At 40.2% G+C, this 18,267-nt stretch overlaps 1 protein-coding gene across 6 annotated transcripts in view; it reads left to right on the top strand.

The window, feature by feature from the left end:
* Nucleotides 1-18,267, top strand: part of MLLT10 (MLLT10 histone lysine methyltransferase DOT1L cofactor) — a 109,633-nt gene that overhangs the window by 39,365 nt on the left and 52,001 nt on the right. For 4 of the 6 annotated variants that reach the window (XM_080974388.1, XM_080974387.1, XM_080974389.1 and 1 more), the window contains one exon: nucleotides 11,904-11,999. The exons of the other annotated variants lie outside the window; for them this stretch is intronic. In XM_080974388.1, coding sequence (XP_080830514.1) covers nucleotides 11,904-11,999 — 96 coding nt within the window. The remainder of the gene's footprint in view (nucleotides 1-11,903; nucleotides 12,000-18,267) is intronic. 6 annotated transcript variants of the gene reach the window in all.

The raw sequence follows: 18,267 nt of genomic DNA, 5'->3' as shown, positions 1-18,267 counted from the left end.
CCGTTTATTCTTTATTATAATTAATGGTAGTATCATAGCTGATTTGCTCTCATCTCATAGCTGTTGTTTTTGGGGTTGTTTTTTTAATGGAGGATTGTTCTTAAGAGTTTTAGGTGAAATTTATGGTGCAATGTGTATAATTCAGCTGTTTACATTTTATTATATGCAGATGATGCTGTTTTAGCCTTGCAAACCCACTTGGGACTTAGATGACTTGCAAATTATTGCAGATTGTTATTGAAACAAATATTAACTATGAGAAGTCAAAAGTTAATGGTCTTTCCAAAAGGGAAGGCCAAGTTAACTTCAGCCATGGGTATGGATAAGTATCTTGGGATCTTGTTTCATGAAACTACCAGTTAGGAAGTGCAGGACAAATTAGCAAAGGTCAAAGCAAAGCATACAATAATAACATTAATTGGATTTTTCTACACAAAAGGAAGTAAATTTGTTCCAGCAACCATATGCATGTAGGCTGCAAAAAGTTGTGACCCAGATTTTGTTTGGAGCCTCAATCTTGTTTCCAGGACTCAACTTTTCTTTGGAAGGAATTCAGTCTTCCTTTCTTAGAACTATACCTAAATGTGTTGCTGGTGCTGCTTTTAATTTGGAAGTCAGTTTTAGCTCATTAAGTAGCTTGGCATGGACATACTCAATTCATTAATGGCTTCAAATTTGCTCCTTTACCTCTTCCAACTCTCTGGTCTGTCAGGTGCTGCTTTGTATCTTTCTGGAAAAGCGAGTTAAGTGGAAAAAACTGCTGTTGGTTTTTCTCCTGTTTTCTGCTATCACTGGAATTAGTAGTTGAATAGAGAATAAATATATAGGCGGGCAAGAGCTACATCTATTAGCTAGGGGAACATCTACTGTACGTCATTGGTCCTGGCTTCATCTGCTTCTAATAATGGTGTGTCAGTACCAATGCCTCAGTACAGAAGAGTATTTTATTGGTCCATTTTAATATTAATTCTTCAAAGAGTTTAGATGGCAGAATTGCTAGAGAGCTTTCATTTAAAGATAGAGGCTGTCCATGTAACCACACAAAGACCGAAACAGTCTTATGTGTTCTTTTACTGTAGTTTTTATCAGGAGCTTAGAGAATGTATTGTATATCCTTTTATATGACAGCTTCCTAGTTGATCTTATTACGGAGCAGGTGGCAAAATATCTGAATGGCATCATATTTCTTGTTCTTAGACTGTCAGGTTTTAAACAGTTTGTTTCAATGAGGCTGCAATTTTGTATTTTGTCTTTTTGACCTGTTGATCATAATAAACATCTGAATATCTAATTTAGGTGTCATGCTATATATATGGTTTTGCTATATGTTCTTGCTATTGGCATTAGCTAGAAGTTTGCCTTTTCAAATCATTGTATTTATTTATTGCAGTAATGATATTTTACTTTATTAAATTTGTATGCCACCCTTCATCCATAGTTCTCAGGGAGGTTCACAGCAATAGGCTGTAATGCTTTCTTGAGGGCGGGGGAAGTCTTATAAAGATGAGCACATTCTTTGATAAGTGGTATATTCATTGTTGAATTGTTTCTTCTTAATATCTGCAATACTTGACTTTTCTGTATGCAGGGCAGTGATGGAATCCATTATAATTTGGTCCAAGGTGCCAACAAGGTAACTGGCGGTGTTGGATCTCCAGTACCAGTGGGAGGAACTCCCCCCAGGTTGTGGGTATGGTGGCTGCTGCAATAAGCAAATGACCGGTTGAGCATGGTGTTAAGAAGGTATAAACTGTACTGTTGGTTCAGTGAGAGGGAATTGATCAGGTCTGAACAGCAACTAATGCGATCGATACAACTCTGGGAAGCTATAGAACTTTATATTCTTTCCATGATTCCTTTCCTCCTCAAACCAACTCTGACTCAAGGAACGAACTGTTTCTGGGATTCTGACATGCCCAAAAGCTTTTCCATAGGTCAAATTGGGGAGTCTTGCTCCATCTATGCCATCACCCCCCTTCCACTAAAGCATAACCTCTGTATACAAAGTCATTCAGAACGGTGGACTTGGTGCCCAAGCCCCATATAATAACTATTTCCATGAATTGTTCCTGGAAACAAATTGGGAGCCAATGAGATTAAACAAAAGGGAATGACATGATCTTTGTAAAATGTACCTGGAAGCAATCTTTCCACACCATTCTGCATCAGCTACACTTTCCAAACCCTTAGAGCACATTTCAGGTGTGACAGGAGGGATGGTACCTCTGGTGGGGGACATGTTGTGCTCCTTCTGGAGTAGTTTGGCCACCTTTGGTCCCCACCCTGCACTCAGCTCTCACCTGTGGCTCCTAGAAGCTGCCAGCATGTGACAGTGGCCATACCCTGGGAAATGGATTTGACTGGCTCACTAAATCAGGTGAGGGTTGCCGATTGGTCTCAACCCTCAGTGAATCAAGGTCTTCCCCTGCATGCGATGACGGGATCTGGTTGAGTAAGTGGATGAAACCAGTAGTTGGTCCAGTGGTCAAGAAGGTGGTTTATGCATGTGCTATAGAGGGAAGTGAGATGCAGATGGGGCTCATTAACCTGGGAAGGTAACCCATCAAGGAGAAGGAAAACTCTGATCCTAAACCTCCACTGCCTTGCCTCCTTCCAGCAACTCCTGCAGCCAAGCTGGTGCCAAACATACTGTTCTGCTTTCCTTTGGAACACACCAGCAAGGCCAAGAGGGGGGTCTTGTTGTCTGGGCAGCCCAGGACCTCTATATACACAGCCCCAGGCTTGCGCCCTGGGGGGAGGTCACTGGTGTAGCACTCCATTGGCCAAGCTGGATATTATCAAGGTATATTTGATAGTGCTTTTTAATTGTGACATGTTGAACTGTGTACATGTTATACAAACATATATCATGGTTAATTCTTATTGTAATTTTAAAGATAAATTTAAAATGTCATGATACGGATAATTAACATTATAATATAGTTTCAAATTTTTATTGAAAGAAACTAAAATCTAGTAACTCCAAAATTCAATTATCAAAAATAAAGGAATGATGTAAAATGAATTTACATTTTTTTAAAAAATGAATTTGTCTTTGTCAGCTAGTCACACTGCAAAGGGAGAAGTCGTAGCCAAACTAAATGATGGTCTACAAAAGAGAGAGCTTAAAAATGCCTTCTCTAGCATCGTGTTTAAAAAATACTTTGTTTTATAGCAATCTGAAGACCACAGAAGTTACTAAATATAATCTTTCCCAGGCAACCAAAATGTGTGCTTGGAATTTCTCCTTATGCTTCCAAATGCCTAAAATAATGTATGACTCCTGGAATCGTTAGAAAAGGTATCTCCCCACAGAACCACAAAGTCCATAAGCTGCCAAAAGAAGCCCAAATCAGCATGTGGCAACTCATTGCCATAGTTTCCTTTTCTATTGGTCTTAAATTAGATTTACCAGGCCTGAAACTGCTGAAATGTTTCCTAGGCCAATATGTTTTCTGGTGTCATTTCTTATTCTAAGATAGCTCTCAAAATACTGTGGCTCCATGTAATTAGGCTTGCATAGTTCTGTGGGTTCTGTGCTTTGAAAGGGATCTTACATAGCATTGGAAAGGAAAACTGAGCCACACAGAATAGATTGTATTTGTGTGGTTACTTGTACTTTATGTTTCCCACCCTTATGCCACCACATACAAGGTTTACTATGCCTGCCAGCTGCGTGCATAGGAGGGAGCTGCATTGTGGTAGGAGGCATAGTTCCTCTACTCAAATTCAAATATGCTGTACACTATAAATGGAAACAAGACAGCAGCTTACTGCTACTGCTGTTTTTCAGAAGCTTGACAAAACCCCATAACATGCTTCTCTGAGCCAGTTAAGTATGGTTATTCTGTAATGAGCTAGTAGTTGGTAGGAAATAAACTAGACTTAATAGTTGTAGTCTGATGGCCTTTTGAGAGTTCATGTGACCCTTTCAGGTTGGTGAAAAACCTGGATGTTCTGTCCTATGAGATATAGGCAGCGTGCAGGATTGCTGAACACTGGGAAGATAGCACAGGGTGAGCTTCATGCTAACCTTTGTGACAAACTGATTGAACTGTAGAACAACAGCCTGTCCTTCGACTATGAGACAGGGCTGCCCCTGAGTGTTCTTCTACTGAGAACAGGTAAGGGCAAGCAGACATTTAAAGCACAGCTGGGACTCACAACATACTGAAGTTGGAGATGAAAGCTCTGCAGTGGTTATGGCATCACTGCTGGAAAAGAAGTCTCTTCCTATGCCTGCTGTATGCCTCTTCCTAGACTGTAGAGGAACAGTCTACAGACTTTTCCTCTGCTGATCTCAGTTGGAAATGGCTCGGTGGGTCAGTTATGTTCTTAGTTCGCACTCAGCTGTCTGTATTTAGGTTAACTTGGTGACCTTTCCTTCGATGATGTGCTGGACTTTCCAAATGACTTAATGCACATCTAATGTACGCTTTACCCTAAGACACTACATTTTTAGAGTAAGAGTGAGTCTTATCTCCTCCACCCCAAATTATTCAGTCATTCAAATTTATGTTGGGAATTATGAACATAGAACCAGGAGCCATTCCAATATTAATTTGTAATAGAAATTGAGATATTAGGTATGTCTGAGTTTTTGGAATGTGTGGCTTGAGTTTTCTTGCTTGGTTTTGTTTGATTTCAGTGTGCTTCAGCTGATATGTATATGCAGGGATGGTATGTAGAGCAGTGGCCTAGGGAAAGAATTCCAGGAGGAGGAGGAGCTGCCAGAGCCCCCTTTTCATACAACTACTTGCCAACATTCCTGTCTTCCACATAGTCCAAGGGAAGTATCTGGGGTAGTGACACTTGAGTATCATGCTCTGCCATTTTGCTAGCACTACAACTAGCTGTAGTTTTTATATTTTATCTTTGGAGCAGAATCGTAATGCACTTGGGTAGGAAAAGCTAGGGAGACCCATAATTCATAAGCCTTGAGATGATTCTGATTAAATTGCCCTTCCATAGGAAGAGATTGTAGGGAACACAGTTCTGCTGCAACAGACTGATCAGAAGTCTATGGGTGGAATTCAGTGTCATGCTATTACAAACAGTCCCCACACTGTTCTGGGTGTTCTCCTGACCTCCCCAGAGCCAATTTTTTGTGCATGTGTGCAGGACAAGGACTTTCACTGACAGGGTGTGTTAGGTGAATCCTGACCTATTACTTCTCACCTTCCTGTTGAAATCCTGCAGTGGCTTCAGTTGTTTCCACAACTTTGAGGTTAAAGGTAAAGATAAAGGGACCCCTGACAGTTAAGTCCAGTCACGAACGACTCTCAGGTTGCGGTGCTCATCTCGCTTTACAGGCTGAGGGAGCCGGTGTTTGTCCGCTTTCGCAGACAGTTTTTCCGGGTCATGTGGCCAACATGACTAAGCCGCTTCTGGTGAAACCAGAGCAGCGCATGGAAACGCCGTTTATCTTCCTGCCGGAGCGGTACCTATTAATATACTTGCACTTCCCATATCTAGGCGTGCTTTCGAACTGCTAGGTTGGCAGGAGCTGGGACTGAGCAACGGGAGCTCATCCCACTGCGGGGATTTGAACCACCGACCTTTTGATAAGCAAGCCCAAGGCTCAGTGGTTTAGACCACATCGCCACTCATGTCCCTTAACTTTGAGGCTACATCACTGCAATATAGTCTGCACATGATGAAGTCTAGTCACAGAAAGCATACAGTACTACAAAAAAGCGTGCTGGCAGAAATTGCTTTTGCTAAAACCGAGTAACATAGCTAGTCCTCTGGAATATATGTCTAGAAAACCATTATTTATTATTTCTACTACTACTGGCTATTATGTAACTGTGTTGTTACATTGGATGTAGCAACACAGTTAAGTGTTTTGGCTCCTCAAATCACAGTTTGCAACATTTGCCTAGACTGTGGCATTCAGATATCCTGCTACTGTATTTACCAAATTGTGCTTCGGCGGTTGGGAATGCTACTCCCTGTTCCCCTTTGGACTCATTTACTTCTTTCCCTGCCTTTCGCTGTTTAGCAATGACTGTGATTCATTGGGGTATCTGAACCAGCATAACCACAGCTACTGCTAACAAAAGTTTGCTCTCAAGCAATAAAATGATGCTAAATTAAACTGGGATATACACCTAGTTTCCATAGTTTAGTTTGAGAACCAGTGGTGGTCAGTAGTAACTATATACCAGTTACAACATCATGATATAAGATGTTGAGTAAAGAAAGCTAGAGAAACTCATAAATTATAGGTCTCCTTTGATTGCTTCTTTAGCCTTGAAATTCTTCTGGTTAAATTGCCACAAAGGGAGGGGAAATATGCATGGGCAGGGAGAAGTGGTAATGAGGAGCACACAAAGCTAGGATGTGTTCTAATCACTGAAACATGGTTTGATAATCAATCAGAATAATGTCTGAACCAAACCTGCAACCAGGGCTTTTTTTCAACTGGAACTCACCAGCATCTCTCAGGTGGGCACTACTGCCATTATAAGAGAACGAGGGAGGGATTTGTGGTGAGTTCTGGCGCCTCTTTTTCTAGAAAAATAGCACTGCCTGCAACAATTCTGTGTATTTGAGAGAAAGAAAATCCTATTTTAATTTCTCCTATGAACTTGTATAACTGTATGCTGGATAATTAGCACATAACTTTTTTTATCATGGAGTAGCTTCAAGATATGGAAAGTGATTACTGTGTGTCTGTGTCTACACTTTTTGAAATCAAGTGTAGCTAGGTTTGCATGGCAGGGTGCCGTAGTGCTTCGAGTGCTGCAGAGCTGGCACGGAGGAGACCCAAGTGTAAACCCACATTCAACTATGAAGTTTACCGTATTTTTCGCCCTATAGGACGCACTTTTTCCCCTCCAAAAATGAAGGGGAAATGTGTGTGCGTCCTATGGGGCGAATGCAGGCTTTCGCTGAAGCCTGGAGAGCGAGAGGCGTCGGTGCGCACCGACCCCTCTCGCTCTCCAGGCTTCAGGAAGCTATCCGCAAGCCTCGCGTGCCCGGCAGGAGGTCCCGCCGGGCGCACAAGGCTTGGGGCGGCAGCCTGCAGCCCAAGCAGGGGGTGAGCTGCGGAGCCTGCCCCCTGCTTCGGGCAGATGTCCGCAAGCCTCGCGCGCCCGGCGGTGCATTCCGCCAGGCGCGCAAGGCTTGGGGCGGCAGCCTGTTCTGGGGGCTGGGGTCGGGGGAAGCTCAGGCTTCCCCCGCGCCAGCCCCCGCGCCTCGGGGGGAAATAATTTTCCCCCCTTTATTCCCCCCCCCCAAAAAAACTCGGTGCGTCCTATGGGGCGAAAAATACGGTATATGGTGACCTTGGAATAGTCACTATATCTCAGCCCTGAACTTCTACAACTGCCATATTTAGAGTTACTGTTCTATATATATTTAAGAATAATACTGGAGACTGAAATCTCCTTTCAATTAGGATTGTGGAAATGTGATTCTCTAGTTACTTTGGGGATGGAATTTATCTTCTGATACTTAAGGTTTGTGTAACAGAGTATATGGAAAGTGTTAACATAATTATTCTTTTTGTCGTATATTATTGCAATTGCAAATGTTTGGCACTCTCACATATAGATTGTGTTTACCTGCACTAATTCTTTTCCAGCTTAAAAACTGGCATTCTTTAATTCTAAAGTGTCAGTAAAGGTAAAGGTACCCCTGCCCGTACGGGCCAGTCTTGACAGACTCTAGGGTTGTGCGCTCATCTCACTCTAGAGGCCGGGAGCCAGTGCTGTCCGCAGACACTTCCGGGTCACGTGGCCAGCGTGACGAAGCTGCTCCGGCGAACCGGCACCAGAGCAGCACACAGAAACGGCGTTTACCTTCCCGCTAGTAAGCGGTCCCTATTTATCTACTTGCACCCAGGGGTGCTTTCGAACTGCTAGGTTGGCAGGCGCTGGGACCGAGCAACGGGAGCGCACCCCGCCGCGGGGATTTGAACCGCCGACCATGCGATCGGCATGTCCTAGGCGCTGAGGTTTTACCCACAGAGCCACCCGTGTCCCCTAAAAGTGTCAGTAGAAGTCTCTAATAGCCTTTTCTCTTTAGTTCTGAAAGAGTGCTCAGCGTCTTCAAATACAGTTTCTATAGGAATTGCTGAAGTTGGTAGAATCTGTTGAGATAGCGGTTTATGCATCAAGCATAATATGGACAATCATAAATTGTTTTGAGCAGATGAATAGATTTCTCTCACTAGTGTTTCTTAAATTAATGCTGATGGAATTTGAATTCTTGAGCACTGAAGCTGATATTGATATCTAATTCTTAGTTTATCATTTATATGTTGACGTGGCAAAACAAATCTGTTAATATTAACGGATTGCCTTCTGTCTGGTTTGGTTCACATGTAACACCAACAGCTGGAAATTATACCCATATGAGTTCTTCCCATGCTTTGGAGCTATGGGAAGAAGCCCTGTGCCCATCCACTTCCCCTCTCTGTCTATCCTCCATTGTGTATTCTACTTCAATTAGGATTGCAGTCCTAGTTTGCCAGTTTGGATATAATGGCAAACTATGGTTTGATCAAACAAAGAAGCAGAGTACCTGAGTACAGAGCTCATTCATGTACTGCCAAGATGTGGTTTGGCATTACACATGAAGCATCTCAATGTGTCTCCCTCTTGTGCCTGTCCTCTAGTTTACTTTTCATTTATTTTGCTTTGAGCTTTTTTGAAAGTATTTACTTTTGATCTGTAATTTTGCAGGAAGCCAATCTAAGGTACTTCCCCACCTCTCTAAATTTGAGGTGAATAAGCTATGGGAATATATCATGCCAGCCAAATGCATACAGCATTGGGAGTATTTACTTCACTTTTAAATAAACTAAATGATTCATATAGACCATGCCAAGTTGTTTCCTGTCTTTACAAATGTTATTGCTGAATTTGTAAATAAATGTGAAAATTCATTCATCCATGTTTAAAACATATTCTTGTGTAATGTTCAGTTTTTAAGATTGGGTAGTTGTAATCTTGGGTTACAGTATTGTGTTTATATTATAACATGCATTATTCCCTTGATGTTGATTTGTTTATTGTTTTTATTGTCCTTATCAGGAAAGCAGGTTTACAGTCCATTATATACTTTGTACCTCAGCATTCAGCTAGACATTTGTGTCATTTTCTAGTGGCACTTTATGTACTATTTCTCAGCAGAAAGAAAGCCAATATGCCAAATATTATTTTGAATATAGATCTTTTATAGAATTACCCTTGCCCACTGCACTACCTACTTTCATAGCTAGTTCTTCTGGTTATATTTAAGTGCATCCAGTTCACGATTTGGTTCAGATACTGAATTCTATCAATAAATGTTTCCACAGTCGGCACACCTCTTCTGCATGTAGTAAAGATATATCACATCTTACTCCTCTGAGCTTGCAGAATGAATACCTTTATTTTTAATTAGTTACTATGACTTTTTAATATCCAAATGGTAGGTGGTAATGTGTTATTTGGAGAGAGAAGGGGAAGTAAAGCTTTCCCTCAGTGTTAAATAAAATAATGATTTCAAACAGTGTAACAGTACAATCCTGTACATGTCTACTCAGTATTAAGTATCATGGAGTTCAACTCCAGAGTAAATGTGTATAGGATAGCACCACTATCCTATTTGTTTAAAAATAACTGATGATAATTTGCAGTGTTTTATTACACTGTAGCACAGCAACAGATGCTTTTAGCCTTTCTGCAGATCATGCTGGCAATCCTTTAAAAATCGTTAAGAAATTGTTTGGCTGCAGCAACAAAATATATACTCTATGAAAACTTGCTCTGGTCTCTTAACTATGCTTAAGAAAGTGCTGCTTGCTGATTCTGTCTGGACTGGTGATTAATATTAGTAGTTTTTAAAGTAGTTTTTAAGATGGCAACCCAGTTTTAAGAAATGTTAATTAAGGCTGCAATGCTGTATGAATTTACCTGAGAGTATGCCTATGGTATGTAAATAATATTATACATGCGAATGTAATAAATATTAAAACAGAAAAGTACATTTTTTTAAAAAGCATATTTCTAAGAAAGACTATGATTTTCAAAAAGTTTTTTTACAGCAACAGAAAAAATAAATACAAAAAAATGAGAGAGCATAGCATAGGCATACATATTTAGATTTCATTCTGCAACTAGTGTTAATTCTGTCAGATACTATGCTCATTTACCTGTTTTTTGGGGGGAAAGGGGGCATTCATATATCAAAACACGATTGCCCAATTGAGATTATGTTCTCTCTGCCTTTCCTCTAAATAAAGCTACCCATCTCTTTCTCCTCCAATACATCCACTATTACACTGTTTCCTGGTGATGGCTATCTGGTAGGGCGACAGAGTGCAGAGTAGCAAGTGAGGGTGTTTTCTGTAGCTAATGGTGCTGGCTTCCCTCTTGTGGCTCACTGAATTGCTTCTGAGAAAGGAAGAACCATTTGCAATGATATAAAGGGACAGAATGGTTTGGTTGCTGCTGGAACAGCAGAGACAGGGTTATCTTCTCATCTCTTCCTTGGGGCTGCTGCTTCGCCTTCTGCTTGGTGCCCCTGATCTCCAGACAAGAAGAGCTGAGGGTGGAAGAGCTGTCATACTCCCTGTGATGCCTTCTTCACCCACTTCTCACTCACTCTTGCCCAGGTGGGAAAACAAGTAATGAGTGACACCCGCCCCCTTCCTTAGCTCTTTTGCACAAGATGTGCTCTGCTAAGGGAGGGAAAGAAAAAGTGGGAAAACTCAGGATTTATATTACTCCTAGGTGGCTGCTGCATGCCATCTGCAGTGGAGATTGGCTCGGAAGTGAGGGAGAGGCACAGAAGTGATTAAAACTCCAAATGAAAATTGTTGGAACAAATATAGTTTATATGTGCATATATATTGTTGGTTTTTTATTTTGGTTGTAATAGCTGCTGAAGTTTTGTGGTCACTCTTATTGGTCGAATGATATTTTGATTATTAAACTTGTACATTTCAAGTTTTTTTTAGAAGGATTTCATTCAGAACCTTAAAAAAAGATTGCATTTCTATGTCCATGTTTTTCAGATACTTTATTGAATGATATAATTTATTGCCTTTCCAGCAAAAATTGCTCAAAAAGTATATAAATGCAAAATTTATATAAGGGCAGATTATGCCAAATTGCTCATTTTGCCAGTGACAAGTACCATCCCTCTGGCAAGTGGATTCTCTGCAAATATGAAGAAGGAGAGGGTGTTTCGTTTTGTTTCCCTCTGTAAAATCATAGTGAAAGAAAACAGACACATCCCACTTCCCCACTTCCTAACTACAAGCATTGGGGAAGAAGTAATATCCATGCTGCTGCTTGCATTCTCTGAAGACCTGCAGGAGGTAGAATAAACTATTGACCCTCTCCCAAGTGCTCTGAACATGCTAGAGAAGTTGGAGCTGGGTGGATGGTGGCAACCACAAATGAAAGATGGCTAGCAAGCCAAGCAAAAGATGTGTGAATATCTGTTTTATGATGTGATGTAAAATCATGTTTTTAGGAGAAATGGACAACATTAAATTTTTTATACCTTCTTTATTAACAATACTACTTTGCATTTATTACACTACAATAAAACATTAATAGTTTCTTATACATCAGAAACACTGAGGGCTGTATCCAACAGAGTTGTCTTGTTGGTGCAAGAACTTTCCCCCCTCTCCTCCCCCAGCCCAGATAACTTCTGGAGTTTCCCCACAACTCTCCAGAGTAATTTTTTGGGTGTGTCTGTGTGTGTGTTCTGGGAACACGGAGGAGAGGGGAGGTCGGTTCCATTGCAGAAGTCTTTATGTGAATGAGATGATTTCTGTTGGATACAAGCCTTTATTAATTTTTAGTAGCAGCTCATATTAACGCAATTTAAATGACAAAAAAATCATTTTGCCTAAACCTGATGTTGCATTTTATTTTGCTTTCATGCTTTGTTAGAAATATAAAGAAAAGGATAAACATAAACAAAAACACAAGAAGCAATCAGAATCCTCACCGTCTCTGGTTCCTTCTCTAACAGTAACTACAGAGAAAGTAAGTGAGCTTTTCCTACATCTTCTTTAGAATGACATTTATATTCTTGGTGTATGTTTTATGGAGTGAGGAATTCTGCTGTTGCTAAATTGCTTATCACAGAGAACCCCTATTGATGACTAGCAGTCCTTCTGATCAAACAGCTGTGCTATTAGGTATTTGTAATATAACAAACTTGATTTTTGAAATGTACATATTTTCTTTAAAATGGGATATCATTGATTCTATATTACTATTCTGCTAAAGTACTCTGCTGCTTACATAAATAAATATAGTAGAATAACCTCAACTATTTTAAAAGTTTCATATTCTCATTTGTAATCTATACTATAGTTTTCCAGTAAGTATCATGGTTTGGATGTTAGAGGAAATTCTGGTTTAACAAACCCTGGAGTACCATATATATAGTACAGTACATGTATAGTACAGCATAGTCTGTTGAAACCTCCACAATTGAATCAGTTAAAATACATGAAACAATATTTCCAAGTAATTTGTTCAGTTAGCTGGTTCAATTATGCAGTATCAGAGAAACAGTAAGTGTTGGGCAGTAAATCTGTCCGAGGGAGGAGGCGGCAGACACCACTGTCTCCACAGGCATTAACCGCCTTGTGAAACCCACCCAGTCAGTCCCTGCTGACTAGATCTCACAGGCCATGTTGGGCAAGGCACAAGATAACATGTTTTTGGCTTGACCCTTGCAACCTTCCTGCCCACATTCTCAGGCTGCAATAACTCAAACTGATATCACACAAAAATAACCAGATGGGTGTTCTAGACACTTCTACAGCAAAAAGAAAGGAAGGAGAGTAGGAACTATGGTCTCAACCCCAAAAGTCATTGGGAGTTTTCCAACTAATTTTTGTTAAGAGTAGACCCACTGTAATCAATGTCAATTGGTCTACTGTACATATGACTAACACTGGATACAACTCACAGATTATTGGACTCAAATCACTGCATTACTGGGCTATATTTTTGATGCTGTAGAGTTCCTGTCCTTAGTCTACTTATGTGAGCTCGTAACACATCTTCTGCTTTGGCAGACATTTTATCCAGTAGGCTAAGTATCATTTTGGTTATTGTACCCACCCCCTCTTTGCTAAAAGAAGTGTATAGTACTGTCTCCATAACCTAGTGGTCTTTAGGCAAAGATGATATCTAAAATAATTTTTTGCTTCCAGATTTTTTAAAAATAAAATCTTTGCAAGAGAATCAGCAGAAATCTTGGCATTTGGGCATTGTTTTGTATGTCTCACCTGAGGATCTTGTTTCTATGCCAGTTATGTGACTTACATATAAAAGGAACATTAAGAGATTTTTTTTCCTTTGGTGCTTTAGGTCATATGGAGCTCCTATCATTTGAAGTTTTCTTATGTAGGTGGTAGGCTTAAATTTATGTTTCTGTTTGCAAAATGTGTTTCTAGATTTCATGGCTGTGGAGTTAGCTTTCTGTTTCCAACACCATGTTGTTTGAACAAATCTGTAATTTAAGCAGAAGTATAACTGGAAATTATACCCGTATGAGTGTTTCCTAATGATACCCAAGGGGAAGATTCAGATACTTTTCTCTCAAGTGGTGTAGAGAAAATAGATTAAAACATTGGGTACTATTTCCCCCACTTTTTCATAAGTGTTCATCAAACTAGTCTGTAATGCTAGTCTGTAATGCAGTCACCTGACTATCTTAATCACCAGTATTTTCTCTCTTCATGGCCTTGTCCTTTTAGAAAGAAAGACCTAGCATTCCTCATGTCAAAGCAGCAAGTTCCAACACTGACCTTCCTTTTGTAACTGAAAATTCCTAAGTTTTAGAATCTCTTGCTGGATGACAGTTCTATAATTTATGTAGATGGGATTCCAGTATTCAAATGTGAATGCACTTACACAGTTGCGTGTTCTTTGCATTTCTCCCTACCAATTGGTTAAAAAATGTTTCTGGAGAGATAATAGCCAATTCAGAGACTCTCAAACACTCCACTGTTTTACAAGCACCTTGGTAATGGTTTAATAAAATGGCACTATTTTCTTTAGTTCTACATACAGCTGATGATTTCTCTTTTAATATACTATAGTATATTAGCAGCAGCAAAAAAAATTTTTTTAATCAGAAGTAGTGTTTAGTATTTGACACCATAGCGAGAAAAATAGAATCAAGCAAAGATATTTGGGCTTATGGGGTAGCTCAGCACTGTGGCAGTTATTGGCATAGTATGAAGGGCAAACTACTGGATCACATTCCGTAATGCAAGAATTAAAATATACTGAACTATAACCACTATGAGCATGTTTGGTAGAGACTTTTAACCAGGGATACAAGTTCTGTTCTTGAATTGCATCTTGAAGCTGGGCAAGTTACGTGTTGTGTGCTTTTCATTGGATGAATCTTGTTCCTTTATTTTAAAGAACTGTTTAGGATGGGAGTAATTGGAATTGGGACCATGGCACATGGGGAGAGGAGTTAATGCTTCCCCATCATGGTCTTGACAAAAATGATGTCCCTGAAGCTGATGCTTGTCCCAATGGGGAGCCTGTTCTTGACACCAATGACAGCCTTAGGTGGAGGAGTTGTTGGGCAAGATGGTCAACCACTCTTTTCGGGCATTCTGAGGTCCCCATCTTTATCCCACCCTCCACCCCAGCCAACTGTTGCATCAAATAAAATAACTATACATGTTAATTGCAATATTTGCTTGTTGGCTTTTTCTCCTGAAAAAGGTGGAATATGGATGAGAAAATGCAATACAGTCATACCTTGGGTTACAGATTCTTCAGGTTGTGTTTTTTCGGGTTACGGACAGCCGAAACCCGGAAGTACTGGAATGGGTTACTTCTGGGTTTCGATGGTCGCACATGCACAGAAGCGCTAAATTGTGCTTTGTGCATGCGCTGAAGTGCTGAATTGCAACCTGCGCATGCACAGACGTGCTGCTGTGGGTTGCGAATGCTGTGGGTTGCGAATGTGCATCCCACATGGATCACATTCGCAACCCGAGCATCCACTGTACCTCATTTGGGAATAGTGAAGGTGCTGGTGTAGAATACTCCAAATAAGAGCCTGTGGTCTTCCTTTGTGGTCTTCTTTCTCAAGGCAGAGCAGGTTGCCCTAAAGAGCCATTTAATTTCTCAAGGCATATGAGGAGAAATAATATCTAATGAAATGGCCAGATTCTTAAAATGTCCTAGGGAAGTGTCTGAGAAATATGAGTTGTAATTAGAAAGGCACTTTCTAGGTTTCAGCTAGGTTTCAGTCAGTAAGCGCCCCCCCCATCCCGCCCCCTGTTTTGGAATGCTAAGCTTTAATTTGTCACTTCTAAGGCTTCATGGAATTTTGCCACAATTTATTAGCTTTTTAAACCTATTATAAAATAGAAGTTGGTTTATATTTAGTCACAACTGAATCTGCTTACCTCACAAGACACCTAGAATAAACAATGGGTTGCCTGTTTGATGTCAGATGGTCCACAACTTTTATTTTAAAAAAGATAGACACTCAGAATAAAAACAAAATGCAATACAAAACTAGAGTAAGACATGCAATAAAAATAATGTCATCAATTTTTTTTTTAAATGATATTTATTAAAGTTTCACAAAAATACAGAAAACAAAGAAAAAAGTATAAATTACAGCAAAGAAGCAAAAAGTAAGAAAAAACATACAAAATAAAACAGTTAAAAACACACTAATGTTCCATAACCTATCTTCCTTACTCTTATTTCCCCAGACCTCCTCATACCTCCCTTCTTTGTATTCCAATTCAGTTTGTTGGTTCAGCAAATCCTTACCATTAATCTTTTACCCAATTGTTAACCTTTTTTTCCCCCCATGTCTCTTAAAGCATTACAGCTAAAAACCTCTTAATTTCTATCCAGCATCCTTCTAAAGTTCCTTAATTTTACAATATTTCTGTAAATAGTCCTTAAATTTTTTCCAAAAAATAATGTCATCAATTAAATGCAGCAGATTAAAAGAGTCTTTAAAAGGTCTGGGAGAACATAAAGACTTTTTCCTGGCTCCAAAGGATAGCAAAATAGCCACAGCTGAGCCTGTCTGAGGAGACATCTTTGCTGTAGAAGGCCTCTGGTTTCACATTAGCCTCACCTCATATGTTAAGGGCATCTAAAAGCATCATTTGCTGACCTATGCATGGGAGGTTTGAAGTAGGAACATGCATTTGTTCAACTACCCTGATTCTAAGCAATGTATAATGTACAACGTCTTCAAATACTTGTTGGCATCCGTCTGTCTTGAGAGACAATGGAGTGCATCTCCAGGAGCAAAGCCAAACTGCTGGAGAAGCACAGCACCGGCTGTGTTGGTAACTCATAACTGCTGCCTCCTGTGTTATGTTTGCTGCGTTAGCATCACAGAAGTGACCCGAGGCGCAAGCTTCCCTTTGGACTACGTTTGGCACTAGCTTGGCTGTAGAAGTTGCTGGAAGGAAGCGTACAAGGTGCCATCGAACCGTCTTAGGGATTCTACTTCGGATTGGTGTAGGGTTTACTCCTGAGCCTTTTCTTCTCCCAAAGATGTTCTGCAAGGCATTGGATGTTTAGGATCAGAATTTTCCTTCTTTTTGATGGGCTACCCTCCCAGGTTGAGAAGCCCCATCTGCCCCTCACTTCCCTCTACAGCTTATGCAGAAACTGCTTTCTTGACTGTTGGACCTCCTATTGGTCTCATCCGCTCAATCTGCCGGAGCCCGTCTTTGCATGCAGGGGAAGTCAGTAACTCAGCAAGGGTTTGAAACCCATGAGCTACCCTCACCTGGTTTAACCGACCAGTCAAAGCTGTTCCTGGGGTGTAGCCGCTATCACATGCTGACAGCTTCTAGGAGTACTGAATATTTGTAGAAAAATGTGCATTAAGTGTAAACAGCACCTGAGAAAACTGGCCAGAGCTAATCTTTTACGTGAAAGTTTATATTGCATTTCCAAAGTACATAACAAAATGTCACCCTTTTGAATTATACTGATTACGCTTTGTTGGTATTTATCACTTCTAAATTTGCTCTTGGATTCAGCTGGGTTTCATTTGGTTTGAAGAAAACATTCCCTTTATTTTATGGGATGAATGCTGATACATATAGAATCAAAATGGCACCCCACCCACCCACATGAGAGGCAGCAGAAGACACAGGGGAACTCAGGTTTGCAGAAGTACAGCATTAGAAATAAAAATAAAAGGGGACCAAGATCAGGAAATGGATTGTGTATACATGTGCACAACCATTTTCTGTCCTGACAGTTGCAGGAGGTGGGGAAGGAGAAGTATGGGCAGTAGTTCCACTGCCATCCGTACTCATTTGGGAGGCCAGACTTGCAATAACAGCTGTCACTGGAACTGTGTACACTATGAATGTCCTTCATTCTTCCTGTAACACATTTCCCTGTCCCAGATGGAAATTCCTAAGGTGGGGCTTCTGGCATCTCCCTTAGAAATGAGACTGACTCTAGGTTGAGAAGGAGAGTGTATCAGCACAGCAGGCTGCTAAAAGAAATAGGAGGCCTCTATCTCTGCCCAGTTAGAGCACAAGATCATGGGTGGAGGCCTGATGATACCCTGTGGGAATTCCTGTGGGTGTTGCACCCATGGAACTGGAGAAACTCATATTTAATGTAAAATGCTGTAACTTTGATGAAGTTTAATCATCAGGTGTTAAATTTAACATGGCTTCTACATGGTTTAATTTTATTAATTTCCCAAAGGGAAATGAGGACCTCAAATAAATTCCAACATGGTACAAGTTTCTGAATAAAGCTTTCTTTCATTTGTCACACATGAACATGCAATACCTTTGACCCTGTGGAAATACTAGAAAAAATAAATTTTCTCTATTATGTCTTTATTATATTGTATATGGCCACTTGCTACCTGATTCACTAGGACTGCACAATATTTTTCTCAGGGGTATATTTTTAAAAACTTCATTAAAGATTCACATTTGGTGTTTTTCCAGATTGTGTGAAGTAAATTAGAAGTAATATATTTGGCCTTTATATTTAAGCAGTATTTTAATTTAATCAATATGTCAAATATGTTTATATTATTTGTGGAATGCTCTCCTCAGGGAAGTTCACCTGGTGCCATCATTACATGTCTTTAGGCGCTAGGCAAAAACGTTTCTCTTCAACCAGGTGTTTGGCTGATTAGCATTCTATGGCTTTTTAAATGTGTTTGTGGGAGTGGGGTTATTGGTTTGTTTTTGTTTTATTATGTATTTTGCACTCTCATTTTGTATTTTAATGTTGTGAACTGCACTGGGAT

Source organism: Podarcis pityusensis (genome assembly GCF_964106645.2).
Source record: "Podarcis pityusensis genome assembly, chromosome: 12".
Taxonomy (NCBI): Eukaryota; Metazoa; Chordata; class Lepidosauria; order Squamata; family Lacertidae; genus Podarcis; species Podarcis pityusensis.
The sequence above is the reverse complement of the archived record's forward strand: the minus strand, read 5'-3'. Positions and strand labels throughout refer to the sequence as shown.